The 22440-nt window shown below is 42.2% G+C and overlaps 1 protein-coding gene across 1 annotated transcript in view; it reads left to right on the forward strand.

Moving 5' to 3' along the window:
- The window catches only part of LOC122795878 (coiled-coil domain-containing protein 17-like), a 748474-nt gene that overhangs the window by 720689 nt on the left and 5345 nt on the right, over positions 1-22440 (forward strand). The window contains exon 12 of the mRNA XM_044064297.1: positions 20491-20601. Coding sequence (XP_043920232.1) covers positions 20491-20601 — 111 coding nt within the window. The remainder of the gene's footprint in view (positions 1-20490; positions 20602-22440) is intronic.

Raw genomic sequence — 22440 nt, forward strand, 5'->3', positions numbered from 1 at the left:
TGTATGTTACTTTCCCATTATCAACAGTGCATCTGAAAACAACTTAATTTCTTATGATAAATACTCTATTGTGCTTATTCATGATCAGCAATATTTGTGAAAGCAGTGTAATGTTTTATTTATCAGCAATATGCTGTATTTTGTCTCTCACATTCTGTAGTGATTGGGAAAGTAATGTCATTTTTCCAACAGCAAAATGCTGCATGTTGCTTCACCATGATTAGCATCACTTGAGACAACAATGCAGCTTTTTAATCAACATCAAATGTCTATGCATTTTACTCATTATCAGCTGTACTTGCTAAACAATGTCATTTTCTTATCAAGATTAAAAATGCTGTTTGTTACTTATTTCCAGTTATTTAGTGGATGGATGCATGTTACATCCCCTTGTTCAGCAGTACTTTTAAAAACATTACAGTTTTTAAGCAGCAGTAAAATGTATATAGCTTTCTTTTTATCATCAGTACTTCAAAATGTATTTGCTTTCCCATGATACATATTTATTATTATAAAAACAAACTACTTGCTGTATCTCTTATATAAAGTACAATATTCTACTTTATTGATATTTAGCATTGTATATTGCCCCCCTTCAGCTGTGTAGTATATGTATGTTTATTCCTTGTGATTAGCATTCCCTCTGACAGCAATGTCATTTTCTAAATTAACATCAATGTGATGTGTGTTGCTTCCCTATTACAAACAGTGCTTGTGAAGGCAAAGCCATTTTTTTATTCAGCATCAAAATATTGCATGGCAATTCTCCACATTCAGCAATGCTTTTAAAATAATATCAATTTTATTTAGTAACAAAATGTTTGCTTCCCAATCATAAACAGTACTTGTGAATGCAGCATGTTTTCAGTCAACAACAAAATGCTGTATATTGTTTCTTCTTACGCAGCAACTCTTATTAAAACAGTGTAATTGTTTTACTCAGCATTAAAATACTGTATTTTCTTTCCTACAGTAATTTATCAAACTGCTGCATATTGCTTCCTCACAATCAATAGCACTTGCAAAAGTAATGCATTTCTATTTAACAACAAAACACTGTATATTGCTTCCCCGACTAACAACAGTATGTGTAAAACTTTTTGAATCAACAACAAAATGCTGTACTTTAGCTTTCTGCAGTCAACAACACTTTTGAAAAAAATAAAATATTTAATCAAAAGCTGATAGTATTTTTCGTCATTGCAGTAATTTCTGACTACATGTCCTTAATTACTAGTGCTACAGTTTAAGCCTTAGCAATAAACATGTTGTGCTATTTGCTGTGCCTTTGTTTCAGAGTTTTAGTAGCAATTCATTATCACTTATAATTCTTTGTTTCTGTTACAAGACAATAGACACAAGAGATGTTTTTAGTAAACTGCTTGCTGTTGCTATGCTCTCAGCTTTGTTTTTTCTTTACTTCCTGACCTTTGGCATAATATTATATGTTAAGTTGTCTATCTCACCTTCATTCTTGCTGGATGGGTTCGGAGCCGACCTCGGCTCCGACTCGGCCACTCTAAAAGCTCGAGAGTTGGTTCCACCGGCTCGAGGCTCCCCTTATATCCCACAATGCTAGGCGAGAGTTACCTCAGATCTCGTTTGCCGCTACAGCTTCGAGGTTGGTTTTTCTACCGGTTCCTGGTGAGTAACTTTTCTTGTGAGATTAGTCTTTCAAAACCCCTTTATTTTTAATATATTTACTTAATTCCCTTAGTTTAGAGTAAATTTTATCCCCTTCTAAAAAATTTCCGTTTTTTTCCCTCAAGAACCTTAGGTTCTTCCCTTGGGCCTACAGGCCTTTCCTTCCCTAGTGGAGTGTGTGTGTTTTATTTTATTTTAAAATCCTAGTACTGGTTTTTATTATATTTTAACTTGACAGGGTGTAACTAGTGTGTTTGTGTGTGTGTTTGTGTACACCTGTTCAAAGACAAAAAAATGTCTAAAGAAGCAAAGGTCTCCGGATTCAAGAAGTGTGATGCGTGCTGTCAGAAAATGTCTCTGACAGACGCTCACACTTCTTGTGTCTACTGTCTGGGGCCTTTGCACCTGCAGGACTCCTGTGCTGTGTGCCATGGCTTCAGCCCCAGGGTCCTGCAGGAAAGAAAGAATAAATTGATTCTCAGAGGCTTACTCAAGCCAGAGGATTCCCTGTCTGTTTCAACAGGAAGCCCTCTAAGGCATCTAGGTCTTCGGCTCTGGCAACTGAGCCGAGACCTAAGGTTTCTCAACCTCTGCCTTCATCGGCTCCGGCTGGAGCCGATAAGTCTCAGTCCACAGTTTCTGTGGCCCCTCGGCTCGGCCGGAGCCGAGGTAGTAAGTTCCGTGTCGGCTCCGACCAGACCTTCGGAGCCGACAACTAGGAAGAGGTCCAGGTCACCATCTCTTGGCTCCGTTCATTCGGCTCCAGGATCTCCCCTGCTGTCTGAACGGAGCCAAAGATCTCACTCCTCTAGGTCATCGAGGCTGTCGGATCATGACCTTCAGAGGGTAGTGAGTCGACTACTTAAGTCCGAGGCACTGGCCCAGATGCTTCAGAGCCCGACTCATCAGTCGATGCCTGCCCCGGTCCATCAACATATTCCTCCTTCGACTCTCTTGAGCTCGGAGCCGGGTCGTGTCGGAACCGAGACTGTGATAGCGTCGGAGCCGATACAATTGTCTTCGGCTCCGTCGGCTCCGTTTTCTTCCTTGGAAGAATCTCGGCGCCGGACTTCCCTCGTCGGCTCCAAGGGGGTGAGTGGCATCGGACCCTTGTCCGACCCCCCTCTCCCTCTCGGTGCTTCAGCGCTGGTGAGTTCGGCTCCGACATCGGCCTCAGAGCCATCACTGTCGGTGCCGAGGGGGGTTCTTAGCTTCTCGGAGCGGGGACCTCTGGCTCTGCCTGACAGGGGTGCATTCGAGGTCATGCGGAGTGTGTTAGAGCCTGGCTCTACTCCACAGTCGGCTCCGTCCGCCCCTCCCTCTATGGTGCCTCAGGCTAAGTCGACTCACTCCCTCATCCCGGACCGCAGAGAGCCAGCTCCTCAGGAACCCCCTGTGGGGATTTCATCCTCTTCCGAGGCCTCTCCTGATTTGGCAGAAGAGCTCCCTCAGAAGAGGAAGTGTAAGAGGAAACACATTGACTCACCTGAGTCCATCACGTCAGACACAGATTTGGATGATTCTGAGGGTTCCCCCCGTTCCCCTTCTGAAGATGTCTCATTTGCAGACATTCTGGAGATCCTGAAACAGAGGGGAAATTGGCCAGCCCTTAACCCTTCGGAGGACGAATCTGTGTATCTTGAGGCGTTTGGCTCTCGTCCTTCCACCTCCTGGGTGTCCCCCCCTTCGACCCCCTCATGCAGGTGGTTGCTAAGAAGGCATGGACGGCTCCTGATTCAGTGGACCCCACTCCCAGGAGACCCTCCAAGTTCATAACAGCTCCAGCAGACAAACAGTTTTTAACAAAAGGAGTTTCTGTGGATGCTATGGTGGTAGCGGCTGCCACTAAGAAGGAGCTAGCTGATCCTTCAGTACCTGTCCATCCACCTAACAAGGAATCTAGGTCCATGGATAGGTACGGGAAGCGGATGTTTTCGTCAGCGACATTTACCATGCGTTCGCTGAACTATCTGTGCCATTTTACTCGTCTTCAAAGGGACTTGATCAAGGAAGCGAGTGAAATGTTAAAGGACCCTACAGCTGCGGGTTTCCAAGATAAGATGAACACGCAGCTGGCTACCCTTAATTCCATAACCAACTCCTCCATGCGCCTTCTTTCTTACGCGGCTGATGGAGCGAGCAGAGCCGCAGGGACAGGTGTGGCCTTACGTAGGCATGCCTGGATGCGGCTATGTTTTGCGGACCCCTTCAAGACGTCTTTCACGAACTCCCCGTTTGATGGATCATCCCTCTTTGGTCCTCAAGTGAAAGAAACCTTGACTAGGTGCGAGACTGATGGCAAGACCCTTTCTGCCGTCGGAGTCCATTTTTCTACTCCTTCCAGGCCTTACCCCAAAGGCCAGAAAGGTGGAAAGATGTGGTTCCGTAAACAATCTCAAGGGACTTCGCCTGACGCACAGAGTCGTTTTCCCGCCAGAGGCAGAGGCGGGAATAACAATGGTAGACGTCACCCTAGGGGCAGGGGGGGTCCGCAGAACCAGGGCAATCGGGAAGTCTTTCCTGACAAGCCCTTTCAGCATCCCTGAGGTGTTGCCCGACTGCCCATCTTCGGAGGCAGTCGGGGGAAGATTGTCACTGTACCCAGAAGCCTGGCTATCCCTGACTCAAGACAAATGGGTACAGTCCATCATTTCCGAAGGCTATTCTATCCCCTTTCTTCGCTTTCCAAATCAGTCAAAAAAATCCCTTCCAGATGTGCCACCCGCTCAAAGGGATCTAGCAGTTTTGGAAATTTCAAAACTGCTTGCAAAAAGAGCAATTCAGCCAGTTCCAGCAGACCAGCAAGGATCCGGAATCTACTCAAGGTTCTTTTTAGTTCCTGGACTGGAGACCAATTTTGGATCTCAGTGTCTTGAACAAATCAGTCAAGAAAACAAGATTTCGGATGGTCACGCTGCAATCCATCCTTCCCCTTTTGGGCAAAGGAAACTGGATGTGCTCTATAGACCTTCGGGATGCGTACTATCACATAAAGATGAACAGACGCTCCAGAAGATTCCTCCGCTTCAGGCTGGGAACCAGTCATTTTCAGTTCAGGGCCCTGCCCTTTGGTCTCACCACTGCCCCCCGGGTGTTTACCAAATGCATGGCAGTGGTAGCTTCTCACCTGAGACGACAAGGATTCCAGGTGTTTCCATATTTGGACGACTGGCTCCTCACAGCTCCCACCAAGCATCTCCTTCTGATGGCCAGAGATTACACTTTTCGCGTTTGTCAAAAGCTGGGTATTTCAATAAACTGCGAAAAGTCTGTTTTGTCGCCTTGTCGTACTATTACCTACATAGGCGCAAATCTAGATACAATAAGCATGTCTGCAAGACTAACACATCAGAGAATAACAGACATTCACAAATTGGTATCACTCCTTTTCAACAACAACAGAATCAAAGCCAGGTTAGTTCTAAAGGTGTTGGGAATTATGGCAGCGGCCATACCTCTGCTTCCATTAGCCAGATACCACATGCGGATCCTTCAATGGATGCTCTTTACTCAGTGGTCATACCAGGAACTTCCAATGTCTCACACCATTTTGATCACGCAAGCGTGCAAAAAGCATCTCATGTGGTGGATGTCTTCCCCTCAGCTCTTGTCGAGAAGACCCTTTGTTCCACCTCCTCCGGTTGCTACTCTGACAACGGATGCCTCCCTGATCGGGTGGGGGGGGCATTATCAGGGCAGGACGGTCCAGGGCACATGACAACCAAATGAATGCCACTTGCACATAAATGTTCTGGAGATGAGAGCAGTGCTTTTAGCGTTGCAAGCCCTTCAAGACTCTCTTCCCTTGGGAACGATTGCAATCCAGACAGACAATATGTCTGTAGTGTGGTACATCAACAAACAAGGCGGAACCAGATCATACCCCCTGTGTCGAGAAGCACTCAGACTGTGGCAATGGGCGATTTCTTCTCAGCGGTTTCTGATAGCAACGCACATCCCCGGGAAGTCCAATCAAATTGCGGACAAGTTGAGCAGAGCTATACTCATGCCTCACGAGTGGTCTCTGAAAGACTCTGTAGTCAGAGAAATTTTTCTCAAGTGGGGTCAGCCTTGCTGCGATCTTTTTGCTACTCCCCAAAACAGCAAGTGCAGAGAATATTTCACTCTATTCCCTTTACCAGGCCAGCCCAGCAGAGACGCTCTAGTCCAAGTTTGGCCCCGGGGACTTCTGTATGCATTTCCTCCTTTCCCACTGATCTCTCAAGTAATACAGAAAGCTATCGCTCAGAAGGCTTCATTGATCCTCATTGCTCCTTACTGGCCTCGACAAGTGTGGTTCCCCTTTCTACATCGTTTTCTCTTGGAGCGACCGTGGAATCTGGACCTAGTTCCAGATCTTTTGATCCATCAGTCGGGTCAGTTTCATCGCTCCCTCCCCTCGCTGAACCTCACTGCTTGGTTCCTCCAGTTCCAACCTTAGCCAGGCTTCCTCAATTATCTCACTCTGTTAGAGATATTTTGATAGCTTCCCATAAATCTTCCACTCGAAAGATTTATTTGAGTAAGTGGAAACGCTTCACATATTGGGCTCAAGGAAAGGACATAGATCCTTTCACTGCTTCCATCCAACTAGTCCTCGATTTTCTAGCTGAACTCTTCCATGCAGGTTCATCTCCCTCTACACTTAAAGTTCAATTGGCAGCTATTTCTAACTTTCATGTGGGTATTTCTGAATCTGCCCTAATGTCCCACAAGCTCTGCAAAGCTTTTTTGAAAGGAGTTTTTCTTCTCAGACCTCCTATAAGAAATCCTCCTTCTCCTTGGGACCTAAATTTAGTTCTTGCATCTTTGATTCTTCCCCCTTTCGAACCTGCAGTCTCCTGTTCCTTAAAATTATTATCATGGAAAACTCTTTTTCTGGTAGCTATTACATCAGCTAGAAGAGTTTCAGAGCTTCAAGCACTCAGCTGTCGTCCTCCCTATCTTTTGTTTCATAAGGACAGAGTATCCTTACGAACTAACCCGTCCTTTTTGCCTAAAGTGGTCTCGACGTCAAATCTGAATCAAAGCATTGATCTACCGGTCTTTTTTCCAGAATATTCCAATAGGTCTGAACAAAAATTACACTGCCTGGATGTTCACCGTCAATTGAGGTACTACTTGGATAGAACTAAACAGTTCAGAAAATCTGATCAGCTGTTTGTCTCCTATGTGGAGAGCAGAAAGGGACTTTCAGTTTCAAAGGTATCATTATCCAGATGGCTAACATCTTTGTTTTCCCTTGTATATGAAATTAGACATCAAAAGCTGCCTGATAAACCTAAGGCTCATTCCACCAGAGCTTTGGCTACTTCTTTAGCCTTCCAAGACAGACTGCCTATCGACACCATTTGTGCAGCGGCTACTTGGGCTACCCCTCATACTTTCATTTCTCATTATAAGTTGGATTTAGCTTCTAGGCATAGAGCTAACTTTGGTTCCACTGTTCTCAGGAGTCTTTTCCGTTAGGCCACCCGGGACAAGGTGCTAGGGACGCGGTCCCATCCAGCAAGAATGAAGGCGAGATAGACAACTTAACATATAGAAGTTATGTTCTTACCATAACGTTCCATGTTAGTTGTCTTCTTCTCGCCTTCTTCTTGCGTCCCACCCTCCTTCCCCCTGGCCTGGACAGACCTAGAGGAGTTCTGATTGTGACCTCTCTTTCTACCACCTCTTTCTTAGACATATGCTATTATGCATATTTCCTGGTTCAGGATATAGGTCACCCTTCTTTCTTCCTGTTGTTAGAGGTGGATTCTGTTTTACAGTTATGCTGTTACTATTATAAGCTGGGGTTAGCTTACAAACGAGATCTGAGGTAACTCTCGCCTAGCATTGTGGGATATAAGGGGAGCCTCGAGCCGGTGGAACCAACTCTCGAGCTTTTAGAGTGGCCGAGTCGGAGCCGAGGTCGGCTCCGAACCCATCCAGCAAGAAGAAGGCGAGAAGAAGACAACTAACATGGAACGTTATGGTAAGAACATAACTTCTATTTGTGTATTAGGCTGTCCAGCTAAGTGCTCATTGTATGTTGCTTTTTCGTTATCAACACCATTTATGAAAACAATATAATTTGTTGATCAAGAGTAAAAGGTCATATGTTACCTTCCATAATTAACAATACTAGTTAAAGTAATACCATTTTGTTTAATCAACAGCATGTTGCATTTTGCTTTGCCACAATTAACAGTGCTTGTGAAAGCAATGTGTTTTAATGAGTGGAAGAATGATGTGTTTTGCTTCCTTCTGATAAATAGCTATTGTACAAGCAATGTAACTTTTAAATCAACATTGGGATACTGTTTCTGAGAACAAGATGATCTTCTGCTGGGGTAAACCCATATTTCCCCTCACAGTAACCATTTCTTTTTCAGAAACAGCCCCTTCACAGTGCTGTACCACAAAGAGGTGCAGCACTTTGGTGGGCTATGTATGTGACCTACTACAAATGCTAATGAAGCATTGTGGTAGAGCAACCAATGCTAATTAACCAAGTGCTGTCCCCCAGAAATGCCTGCAGTAATGCTGTTACATAACTGAGTGATTCAGAGACTCACTCAGCTTAGTAAAAATCCCTATGGTGGAAACAGGTGCTACAATAAAAGAAAAAATGTCATTGCATTTAATAATAAATGTAACTGTCATAATGTTAAAAATGCTCTTGCTAAACTTAACAAGAAACTCCAGTCCCAGATCAAACCAACCAAAGCTAGATATGAGATAAAGATAGCCACCTAGGTAAAAGACAACCCTAAAACTTTCTTAAACTATATTAGAAATAGTACTGCACAGAACTAATAGTAAATTATATCATGCACTCAAACCCTAAGGGTATAGTCAGTCTAATAATGAGCAAAGTTAGATCTAACTTCACCCCAATCACACACCCTGCATTTCCAGATCACAGCCCGCATTTGTGCTTGTTTCCCACCTTTCCTGTAACTAGTCTAGTCCAGATACAGATTTGTTGTATCCAGGACTGTTTGTAACCTTCTGAGCCCCCCAAACCTTTCTGTGTTGGAAGGAAGCCTTCTAGCTTGTCAGTGGGAGTGGTAAGCACTAGGTAGCCTATCTACCACAAGATGAGTGGTTTCTGGCCCAGAAATTGTAGTTTATTGGGCATTTAGGCAGTTTTTCCATCCCTTTCAACTTTCTGGTTTAAAACCCACTATTGTGCTTTTCCCACCTTTCCTGTAACTAGTCTAGTCCAGATACATATTTGCTGTATCCAGGACTGTATGTAAGCTTCTGAGCCCCCCAAGCCTTTCTGTGTTGGATAGACGTCTTCTAGCTTATCAGTGGGAGTGGTAAGCACTAGGTAGCCTAGCTACCACAAGAGGAGTGGTCTCTGGGCCAGAAATTGTAGTTTATTGGGCGTTTAGGCAGTTTTTCCCATCTCTTTCAACTTTCTAGTTTAAAAGCCAATGATTGGGCTTTTCCCACCTTTCCTGTAACTAGTCTAGTCCAGACACAGATTTGCTGTATCCAGGACTGTATCTAAGCTTATGAGCTCCCCAAGCCTATCAGTGGGAGTGGTAAGCACTAGGTAACCCAGCTACCACAAGTGGAGTGGTATCTGGCCCAGAAAGTGTAGTTTATTGGCCATTTGGGCAGTTTTTCCATCTCTTTCAACTTTCTGGTTTAAAAGCCCATCTTTGCATTTGTTTCCCTCTTTTATTGTAACTAGTCTAGTCCAGATACAGATTTGCTGTATCCAGGACTGTTTGTAACCTTCTGAACCCCCCAAGCCTTTCTGTGCTGGAGGGGAGCCTTCTAGCTTGTCAGTGGGAGTGGTAAGCACTAGGTAGCCTATCTACCACAAGAGGAGTGGTTTCTGGCCCAGAAATTGTAGTTTATTTGGCCATTTAGGCAGTTTTTCCATCTTTTTCAACGTTCTGGTTTAAAAGCCCATGATTGTGCTTTTCCCACCTTTCCTGTAACTAGTCTAGTCCAGATACAGATTTGCTGTATCCAGGACTGTTTGTAAGCTTCTGAGCAGTGCCAAAGTTTACTCTTAAGTTTTTCCCTTAGATCTGCTAGTTCTCTCCTCTCCTGCAATTTTACTAGCTTATTAGTCTAGCACTTTACCAGACTTCGTGTAGCAATTATTGTAGCACACAAAAGTTCTACCAGCACTAAACTTTCTAAAAGGAAACTGCTCCAGTACTTATTATTAATGCCCACCCCTCCAGGCATGTCTAAAGGTCAGTTTCCTGTGCTTTCTCCTATTAATCTGGTGAACTTGGGCATCCTGAGACAATCAACCTTCAAGGATGAGTTATATAAACTGATTGGGATGTTTTTAGATATAGGTTACCCCTTATAATTAATTCTGAAAGTTAGACATGAAGTACCAGAAAAAAAGAGACACTGCTTTTCAACCCATACTTTGATTTACAGGAACGAGTGAATCTAGTAAAGATGAAACCAACAACATGGGTGCTTTGATTTTGAGATACAACCACCTGGCCCCACTTATACTAACCACCATCAGTAACACTTGGCATCCGAGCCTCAATGACACCAGTAAAAATATTTTGGGACACAAACCAAAGGTTGTTTTCAGTAGGGGTAAAAATATTAAGAATATTTTGGAACACCCTGAATTGAATAAACAAAGGTGCATCATATATAAGTGTGGGACATGTAAATTTTGCAAATTTATTATCGATGGTCCCTATGTTTCTTTCCATGGATATGATCGCACTTTAGCTTGCCCTGGTAGGTACAGTTGTAATACCACTATGTTAGTATATGTGGCTACATGCACCAACTGTAGAGGTTTTTATGTGTACAAAACTGTATGCAGATTAAGGGATAGAATAGCAGAACATGTTAGGGCAATCAAAACTAAAACTTTGCATAATGCTGTATATATTCACAGTACTAAATGTACCAGTTTTAACAAATTAATTTTTTTGTGATAGACAGGTACTATCAAACAAAAGAGGGGATGATTTAAAACTAAAAGCTGAGAATATGGAAATCAAATGGCAGCTCAGGTTATATGCCACCCCCCCCCCGGGTTTAAACGATAGCATTGCAGTTCTACCAATTCTGAAAGAAATAGCTTTGGGTATATAGGTATTGTGATGTATTATATTATTAATCTTGTGTCACACATTTTTATTTATTGTCTGGATTTAGTATGTTTTATATTAATTATTTGTTTTATTGGGTGAAGAGGAAGCATATTTTATATTCAAAGTTTTATGTATTTATGTCTTTTTAAATCAATTGAACATGATGTCATCTCATTTGGTTGGCTAGTTCTGAGGACATTAACTATTTAAGTTTGGATACATTTATCCCATTTTAACTCTGAAAAAGCCATTCTTTTATGGTGAAAGTGATTAGTTTATGGGATTTACTGTCTGTATTATTGTACAATACATTGTGTCATTGAATTGGAGTTGTCTGCCCGTGTTTGGGTCATTCTGTTTTTTATTTTTATAGTTATCAGTTTATTACTTCATTGGGAGTTTTTTACTTGGTTTCATCCTGAGACAATGTAGCAACTGCATCATGTACACTGACAACCCTCTTCTCTTACCTCCCAACATGCAGACTTGCGAGAGATGCACTTATATATCCAAATTGGAAGCCACGCATTCTCCAGCCAAGACCGGAATAGCTGGTCAAGAGGAGAAGTTCAACACTTGCACCACACCATATGGAACACATAGCCCTCCAGAACACACACCAACACTGCCGTCACATAAAAACACAAATCACACAACCACCTTCATGAAGGCTCACAATAAAAATCTACCCAAACAGCAGAGACCTCAAAGGCAGAAACGCACTCAGCCACCACAACACAACACTAACCACGAGACACATAACTCTCCTAAACAGTGTACCACTCAACCAAAGCCCTTAAGGCAAAACAGCATGCCTAGCACACTAGTCATAGGTGACTCGATAGTGAGGCACACTGATCTCCAACTCACTAGGCTGAATAAAGAGAAAGTAGCAGTTGGCTGCCTGTCAGATGCCAGGATCTGCCACATATTACACGCACTCATGTCCCTCAACAACAGGTACAAATATGACTCTGTCATTGTACATGTGGGTGTGAATGACCTGAGATGTACCTCCCTGGACTACATGAAAAGAGACATGGAGGAGCTCTTGGATTATGTAGCCCAGGTGGGTATGACCCTAGCCCTGAGCAGCATCCTACCATCGCCCAGAATGATACCACAGTACAAGCAGAAAATGACTGATTTCAATAATTGGCTAAGTTTCTGGTGTCATTCTAAGGGGATCCAGTGTCTGTCTGCCTGGGATGACATGATTGACAGACCTCGATGCTTTGTCAGAGATGGCCTGAATGTGTCACCCCTGGGCTTCCAGATACTGGCCAAGGCTCTTGCCACTCCTATAGTACCTTTTTTAGGTGGTGTTCCAAACACCAAATTACCACCGTAACAGCTACAAACAAATGCAATCTGAGGGTCATGTTGCTCAATGCTAGAAGTCTAAATCTCAACATGCACTCACTAGAAGCACTCCTTAAAATGGAGAACATCGACATTTGTGCTGTAACAGAGACCTGGTTCAAAGCAGCAGAAAGCACCCCTGTACTACCAGGCTATAACTCATTCCACACCATTCGGCCCCAAAACTTGGACTGAAGCTCCAAAGGCAGTGCTGTTTCCATATTCATAAAGGATGCACACACCTCCAGACTGGTAGCCCAACATAACGCATCAGAGATACTTCAGGTGCAGCTAACATTGGGTAAGGCAGTGATTCAGGTTGTAGCCTGCTATAGGTCCCCAACCATTTCCCAAGACTCACACTCCACGTTCCTAAGTACCCTGGAGAATATTAGAGTCCAACTTAACACTCTCATACTGGGTGACTTCAACTACTCCTCCATTAACTGGGAAAACTACTCATGCACCAATACACTTGCCCAACATTTCCTGGAATTCATTATTTCCAATGCCCTGGACAAGCTTGTTCTTACCCCCACTAGAGGTAGCAACATCCTTGACTTGGTCATTACTAACATGGGTGACCATTGCTCTACACCAGTAGTCAACTCCTCCCTGGTTAGATCTGACCACAAACTAATCACCTTGGAAATCTATATCCCTCCCACCCCCCTGCAAAGGTAACCACCATGAAAAGCTTCTCCAAAGCTAACTTTGTGCTCCTAAAAACAGAGGTGGCTAACTTCACGGCACCCATGCAAATGGAGAATAGTTGCATGACAGCTGAATCATACACCAAAGCACTGTATGGACACATACACAAATGCATGGATCTCGCCATACCCAATAGAACCAAGATGCTCTTCTGCAAAAAAAGGAAGATAATCTGGTGGTCCCCTGCCATAAATGACCTCTACAACAGGAGGAAACTGATGCGGAATAAGGTGAAGTCCCAAGACTGGAAAAACTCCCTTATCAGCCTCAATGAAAAGTTGAGATCCCTCATCAAATCCTCTAAAGCTAGCTATGAAAACAGAATTGCAGAAGATAGTAAAGACAACCACAAGGCCTTCTATAGTTATGTAAAGAATCTCCACGGCAATACCCTGATTTGCTCTGAGCTACTACTGCACAATGGTACCTCCTATACCGAGCCAACAGATATTGCCAATATACTGGATGACAGATTCAGTGCCAACTTTAGCCCTGTCTCCCCCCCAAGAACCAATCACAATACCAGTAGATTGCTGGGCACCCAGTATTACTGCTGCACAGGTTAAAACAGCACTGTCCAAGTCCAAGAATACAGCTTCTATGGGACCTGACAATATCCCTAGCTGTGTTCAACATGAACTACAGACTGAACTTGCACCTAACCTATGTGCTCTGTTCAATCACAGCCTCACCTCAGGCTTTGTCCCTACCAAATGGCTCACTGCTACAGTCATCCCGCTCCACAAAGTAGGAGTGACTACAGACCCAGGGAGCTTTCATTCCATTAGCCTAATGAGTCTGATATGCAAAGCTATGGAACGCTTCATCATGTACCTAATAAACAAGGATATAGGGAATCTCCAAACTCTGGATCCCACACAGTTGGTTTTGTGAAGGGTAGATCATGCCTGCTCAACCTGGTCGACTTCTTTGAGTCAGTCACCAGAGCTGTGGATGAAGGCAAGGTGGTTCATACAGCCTACCTTCATCTGGCCAAGGCCTTTGATACCATTCCCCACTCAGGAATCATAGAAAAAGTCACTAAGCTAGGCATAAACCCATATATCACTAGGTGGGTTGCAAACTGGCTCACAGATAGAACCCACAGTGTCAAAGTAGCTGACTCCAAGTCAGACTGCCGACCAGTCATGAGTGGAGTCCCATAGGGTTCGGTCCTGGGTCCTCTCCTCTTTGGTATCTACTTCTGAGAAGTCCAGGCCAACACAAAGGGACTCTGGCTGACAAGGTTGCAGATGATTGCAAGTTGGGAGCTATTATTAACTCTCTAAGTGATGTTAGCCTACAGAAAGGCCTCACTGAGACCAACGACTGGGGTCAGAACCATGGCCTTAAGCTCAATGACAAAAAACGTATTGTCATCCCCTTTGGGAAAAACCCAGTTCCTATGAATTACCACATCGATGGTAGTCCCACTGAACACAGAAGGCGTTAAAGAGATCTGGGAACACAGGTTGACAGCAACCTGTCTTTTGACCACCACATTGCCACTGTGGTCAGAAAGTCCTTCTATGTGGCACATCTCATTACTAAGGGTTCTGCATCCAGGAAGATAGAGGCCATTGTCTCCCTCTACTCTTCCCTCATTAGGCTAATCATCGAGTAGAATGCCCCATTTTGCATGCGCCTCATTAGACACCTGCAACAACTGGAGATGCCACAAAGTACCTCACAAAGAGCATCCTAGGCCTTAAACACTTGTCCTATATGGACAGACTCAAAAAACTCCAACTATTCTGTGTCTCAAATCACCTACTTAGAGGCGATCTCTGCTTGACTTACAAAGCCATGTCTGACCCAACTCTGTTAAAAATGCTACATCTAAAGAAATCCCAATCCCTCTGCCCCACATACCCCAGAGACCTCAACCTCATTACCACAATCAACTGAACATGCTGGAGGGACAGGTTCATAACCCAGACACTGCCCATGCTATGGAATAGACTTCCCATAAATGTCAAACAGAGCACCTCACTGGCCCTCTTCAAGAGAAATCTTGATGAGTGGATGAGAAATAGAAAATTCACCCAGGGGATCCCTCCAGTGGCTGTACTCGACGGAGGCACTAGGAACTAAGGTCGGGTGGCACGATGCCAGGGTAATCCTATGGGCTAGGCTTGTAAAGGCTCCAGGGCCATTAGCCTAGTACACACCTATGAACATACCCCCATCTACACCCCCCTTTAAATCTCTCAAGAATATATTCACAAAGCACTTACCAAGGCCAAGAACACTGCTTCTATGGGGGTGACTAATTCTCCCAGCTAAATGTTAATTCCTATATATCTTGTTGGATAGCAACATAGCTCACAAATACAACCAGTAAATTACGGTGGGTGCCTCTGCCTCCTCCAGATGCTCTGTCACTAGTATGGTGCTCCAAGATCAATCCTTGGGTCACCTGTCTTTGGCATTTACTTCTTGGAGATCAAAGCTAATGTAAAAGGTTTGTGGATGACCAAGTTTACAGATGACTGAAATGTTGGTGTCATCATATACTTTCCAGAGGACACCAAGATTGTCGAAGAGGGCCTTTATCAAACAAATAGCTTGTGTCATAATCATGGAAAAAATTAAATGCCAAAAAATGTATAATAGTCTCCTTTGGCAAGCATGATGTCCCTTGTAGCTATCATATTGACAACACACACCTGAAAATTGATCAGAAATTAGGGTTTTTGGAACCTATGTGTACACCAAACCGTCCTGCAATCACCATATATACACTATTATAAGAAAGTTCTTTTCCATTCCACAGCTTATTAGTAAGGGTATGGCATCTAGGTCCAGGGATATGATAATTACACTGCATTTGGTACCTATTAAGCCAATCATTACATATAATGCCTCTTTTGGTGTGTACCTGTCCAAACAGCACAACGTGAATGACCACATTGCTTTCGCAGCAAGAAAATCAGGGACCCAAATCACAAAAAAAAAATACACTGACCATCTCAAAGTCATCAGCATCATACAGGCTACTGAGGGACAATCTGTGCCTCAACTATGGAGCCTCAGCAGACCCTATCCTCTGTGATCTACTGCACATTTGCAAGGCCTATGGTGGAATAAACACCCTCTCAAGATATCTTAATCTCTTCTGCAACATAAATAGAACAAGTTGGAGAGAGTGATATGTATCACAGAGAATACCTTTTATTTGGATTAATCTTCTGTTCCACAAAAGTCAAAGTACCTCTCTTACGCTATTCAAATTTAATCTGGATGAATGAATGGGAAACCACAAATTCACCCCTGGTTTAGCACCTGTGTCCATTATGGACAGGGGTAACATGCACTGTGTTATGATTTCTCAAACTACCGTCCCATTGCCATACTGTCGCCTTTATCAAAGATACTAGAAAAATGCATACACTCTCAAGTCATGCATTTCCTAAACTTAAACAATCTCCTCTCCCCTACACAACATGGTTTCCGCCCACACCACAATACAACCACCACCCTTCTCTCCTTCACAGACCTGGTTAACCAGCATAGGAATAACAAAAGATTTGTATCTGCCATATTCCTCGACCTCTCCAAAGCATTTGATATGGTCCCTCACTCCATACTAATAGATACCCTAACCTCCTTAGCCTTCACCCCCAACACTATTGCTTGGTTTAACAATTACCTATCAGAACGACAACAAGCTGTCCAGTGGCAAGGAGCTTTATCACCTCTGCTCCCGACCACCATTGGTGTACCCCAAGGGTCCATATTAGGACCACTACTCTTCTCTATTTTCACCAATAACCTACATACATGTACCCTGCAGGCTTCACTAAAACAGTACACAGATGATTCCACCATAATATGCTCAGCCCCATCCCTGACCTCCCTACAACACCTCACCAGTAATCGTTCACCTCAGTAGAAAGATGGATCACTAATATTCAACTCATCCTAAATCCTAACCAAACTAAACTACTACTATTCACCCCAAACAAATCAAAAACCACTCCACTCTCCTTCTCTATCTCCTCCAATAATGGTACTGTCATTTCTCCTCTCCACACCAAGCTCCTTGGTGTCAAAATAGACAACAACCTCCACTTTGACATTCATATCTCTCAAACTATAAAAAAGGTGCACAAAAATGGGTTCCTTATACAGACAAAAGAACTTTCTATCTAATCAGGCTAAAGTCATCCTAGCTCAAACCCACCTTCTTTCCACACTAATGTATGCAGCTGCAATTCTCACTTATGTCAGGAAATCTGACCTAGACAAACTTGAGTCCTGTTATAACAAAATTGCCAAGTTTGCCAAAAACTCCCCATTTAGAACCCATCACTGCATACCTCTTAAGCAACTTCAATGGCTTGAACTGCCACAGTTACTACTATATCACCAACTTGTCATATCATACAACAGCCTAAAACAACCTGACAAAATTCCCGCTCTAAGGCAATTACTGACCAACTACACTCCAAATCATCCACTCCACTCTGACAACAAATCACTCCTCACTATTACCTCAGCTAACAACACAGCCAGCAAAGCTCTCTTTTCACACATTATAGCTAAAACTTGGAATAATCTCCCTCTATCTGTGACTTCTGCATCTAATACCACTCAATTCAATAACTTCCTTAACGCCCACCTTACAAGTTCTTGGCTCTGTCCATGTATTACATAGTCCAAAAATCTGGTACCTCTACAACTTTCTCCTATCTCTCTTTGTACATGCCCCAGTAAACATGGTTCCTCCAAATGTTATCCATGGAAAAATATGCACCTGTTAAAATCTGTCTGTTTCTCACTGCAAACAAAATGTACATATGTAAATATTTTACTGACTGGAATTGTCTGTACTGTTTTTTTTTTCTTTTCACTTCTTTCTAGATGCTACTAGTATAAAAAAATACTACTTCCTACACTTTGTATAATATAAATATTGCTGTAATGTGTTGTTTTAATGTACGTGGAGCTTTTCTCCCTGGGTCTCTACTGTAAATGGACCTATTAAATTACAAGAACTAAAAATTTCATGGGAGTGCAGGGCTAGGTTTCTAAAGATCCTGACAGATTGATAGCCTAGTAAGTAACTAAGAACCTATAAACCTATGAGTCTATGTTTGTGTGTGCAGTTGCATGTGTGAGTGTAAGCAGGGGGATGAGTTGTTTCAGGTAAGAGTATATGTTTATGTGTGTGTGTATGTGTGTGTGTGTGTGTGTGTGTATGGTTGAATGTAATTGTGGGGGCTTTGCATGAATGTGTCAATGTATGTGCTTGTGGGTAGGGCTGTCATACTTGTAAACTCCCCTAAACTAACAAGCCTCGAACCCAGGATGCTGTACACTACAGTCACAGCAACATACCACTACACCAAGTCTTGCAATATTGAAAGGGACACTAGACACCAGGGATGGTATAACATGATCTGAAAAGTAATTAAAGCAACAATTTTTCAGCATGAAAGACATATGGGGAAGGGGGCGGACACTAAGTAAAAGTAAAAGCTTTGAAATCTGCACCTTTGGCACATGAATTAAGTTCTTAACAATGTAGAGCATTAGTCTTCTGTGCAGCCTCTAGAACCATGGATACTTTTTACTATTACTTTAAGTCACAGAAAAAAAGTTAAAGGGGAGGGCAGTTTCAAACTCTGCACGATTGACACAGGGTATAGCTTGTTAAACTACACCCTTAACCCTTGACAGTAAATGAGTAGGTTTTGGGTCATGCTGTACTTTTTAAGCTATAAGAAGTATGGAACTCTAATGTCTGGCACTAGTCACTGGCTACAATGAACCATGTGTTATGACAGAGCATGTATAAGAGGCAACATCAGGAGTGTTCTGTAAAATCAGGGGCAGTTGAGAAAGATGGAGTTGTGTCTGTTTGTGTGGGCTTGGGGGTGGGGGCTCCCATACCTGTATACAGCCTTACTTAGCCTCCAGGACAAAGTTGGAAGGACTACAAGGTGATACCAGGGAAATGTTTTAAACTATTTCTTGGAGTCACTTATAATAGTTAATAGAACAATAGGTCTAACATCATGATGTACTTTATGAACAAAAAGAAAAATGAAACTCTAATGTCTGGCATAATTGACTGACTATAATAATTTGTGATTTATGAAGGCAGGGACAAAACTAAGAAGCTATTTCTGTGATATTCTGTCAACTTTGGTACAGTAAAAGGTGTGTGTGTATATGTGTGTGTCTGTGTGCGTGTGTTTGAATGTGTGTGTGTTTGAATGTGTGCGCGTGTGTGTGTGTGTGTGTGTGTGTGTGTGCGTGTGTGTGTGTGTGTGTGTGTGTGTGTGTGTGTGTGTGTGTGTGTGTGTGTGTGTGTGTGTTTGAATGTGTGCATTTGTGTGTGAGTGTGACTGGAAGGGTGCTTGTACCAACTTGATACGTGGACTGCATGAGGTGCTTACCACGGAAAAGTGCTGATTTGTACTAAACAGCAGTTATGGCTGCTTCTGAGACATGCACATTAGTCTAATAATGAGATCTTTCCAAATTGCAGATAAGATATCTCTGAACAGCATTTTCCTGGGTCTTAGAAACAGTCTATTTTGGTCATAGGTCTTATATCCAACAATGGGGTTGTTTTTGAATCCAAGAGTATATGTTGGTTTCCTATAATCTGTAGTTCTTAAAGAATCATAACTTTTTATCATGACTAAAATTCTGTATGTTGTTTGACTGCAATTATTTTTAATAAAAATATCTTTAACTGTTAATGTTTCAATGCAAGCCAACAAATGACATTGATGACTGTTTGCTTTATAATTTATGATGTTAAAGAAAGGATGGCATGCTTCTTATGGAGCTTTCTGCTCTGGTCACTGCCATTCCTTCTGGGTGTCTCATGCATGCCCTGATTTTCAAACATCCTACAGCAATTATATAAAACAGCAGAAGTCATCCTATATCAGCCTATTAATCTGCTTAATTTTAATGAGGAGAAAAATTCTTCCACACATTGTAGCGTGCCATACATTACTTTATTGTATAGCTTCCTTGAGAATTAACTTCAATGCTGGCTATAATACACAATGCTATGATGCTTTTACCAGAGTTATGTGTGTTTTTTTATTACAGTATGGCTTATTCTGTCTAGTAACACTACATCACAGCAAGTTATACCCCTTTCAAGAGAAAATGGCCTGTCAGCTGAACCATTCATTCTTGTTTAACATACGACAGAACATACTTACAAAATTGTATTTCCAGTGCATTAGAAGCTAGATTTCCTCTATGCCTCTGAACTGATGACACATTGGCAATGGTTGGACTAAAGGCTATATTGAGGCAGAGCTCAAAAAACTGTCTCTGCTTACAGCCATAATGTTGATCAGACGGGTAGGAAGTTGTTACGGTTTTGTAGTGTCTGTACTCAGGAGTTTCTGTCATGTGACTTTAATTGCTTTCCACATCTTATATGCCATAACATTATGCATGAATTCCTTCACTGTGAATCAAGAAAGCACCTGTAAGGCCTCTCCATAAGGCCACACCATAATTATCTAAAATAGGGCTATAGGCACAGGTCTAAATAAAGGTATCTGTTTTTCTTCTTAATATTCCTAGAGCGATATTGCTTTATGCAGGCTTCACATATTAATTCACAATTGACATCAATGCCTGCTACAGCCTAGAAACATAATTTGTGTATATAACTGAGGTATGCTTTTTTTACACTCCACAGCTAGAAAATACAGAGTTGTTCATTCGGCTTGTTAACTCTAGAGATGCTGACATGCAAAGCTTTTTGCCCATTGATCCCAGCAATGCAGGATTGTACAAATACCCACCACTGGTAAGTCATTTTTATATTCTTTCCAATGAGAAGTAAAACATTGCAGCTTTGAGTAATCATCTGTCCCTATAACATACTACCGGAGCTAGTTTTTTAACTACAGAGCAGAGATTTAACTCAAGAGTTCGCTGGTGTTCTGAATTCTGATAGCAGTGTGGTTAGAGAATATAGACAAATGATAGCACAGTATAAATAGCGCAGCTTCTGGGATCATGTATTCATGCACAGGCAACTACTAAATGTGTACATTTACAATATAAGTCTTTATATTTTCTTCAGCAATGAGAACTACTATTTTCTGTAGCTCTGTTTAAGAGAGACAGTAAATGTTCATAGGTGTCTGACTTCTTCTGTAATGATGACGTCAGTTCAGATATGCATATTCAGTGCAGCCTGATTCATATACATTAATGGGAGTAACGCATTACAAAAGTAACACGTTACTGTAACATATTACATTTTTTACTAACTAGTAATATTAGCCATTACTTTTCAATATAGTAATGCAGTAATAGTAATAAATTACTTTTTTTAGTAACTAGTAATGCAAGTGTGCATTACTTTTTGCGTTACTTAGTTTTGCTTAATCAGGTAGGGCGGCACTTTTCCTATCCATTCACATCACGTCTGTGCATTTGTGGCACTTTTCCCATCCATTCACATCATGTCTCTGCATTGTCACACAGACTGTTGACGTCCACGTCCACCCTTGGATGTTTAACATTAATGTAACATTACTTCACCCGTGTGTGCATGGAGCCAAGAGTTCAGCTATTGTTGGATCTAAATTGTTTTTGAATACATGGTAGCAACATTATATGAGTTTGAATAATTTAGAATGAGACCAGTAAGTATTTGAAAGTTCATGTTTTATTACAGCTATGATTTGAGGAGTATTGGTCAAAAGGTAAGCAGCCTGGAGGGAGGATGGTACTTTTCTGTTAACGGGGCAACAGCTTTTTTGGCCTTAGTAGAGTTACATTTTTTTAATGATTTTCCCTGCGCTTAACTAATTAACCGCAGTTCTCAAAGTTCACTTTCCCAAATGTAGTATAACATAGTTCTAAATGGAGATGTATTTAAACTGGTGGAGGTGAATTTTAAATAGGGAGTCCATAAAATGTCCCCTCACAAAAACAGATACGTTGACATCTTGGAAGTTGCAGCTTATGCCTCTGTTATTCCCCTTGTCCTTTAGGTCTTAGGGTATGTATGTATGTATGTATATATTCTGCAGTGCTTTCTTGCAACCAGATTCCCAGCTCATAGCCTCCAAGCAACCAAACAGATTTTATTTGATAAAAGAACAAGTGCAACATTTGTAGAAGAGACTGGCCATAGTTCCTGCTGCCGAAACATCTTTGGGAATCTATAACAATGGAAAGTCTTGCAACTCTATAAATAAGGTTAGGGAGATCAGACTTTCAGACAGATTTAGCAAGAAACTGTACACTTCTGTCACTTTAGGCATAAGAGCCATCATTTTAAGCTCATATGGTGCAGTACAAAAAGGACTTAGACAAACTGAAGATATGACTTAGGACATTTCAAATATCTTACTTAAAGACAGAATACATAAACTGACCCAAGTCATTGAATTGCTAAGAAATTTGAGTACGATTCTGCAGATGCTTATGGCTGCTGCTTAGGAAATATGATTAGCTCCACATGTAACCCTTCCTAAACAACATCAAAGGGCAGCTCCTTACTACCTTCTGAATCAGTATAATCTCTTTGGGCTGCCATCCCAACCTGAAGAACAAGAGAAAGATCATGGATCATTTAAACCACTTCCCCCTGTGCCCCATATCCTGTATACTTAAATTACCCCACTAGTGT

This window comes from Protopterus annectens, chromosome 2.part2 (assembly GCF_019279795.1).
Source record: "Protopterus annectens isolate FY-2018-M chromosome 2.part2, PAN1.0, whole genome shotgun sequence".
NCBI lineage: Eukaryota > Metazoa > Chordata > Ceratodontiformes > Protopteridae > Protopterus > Protopterus annectens.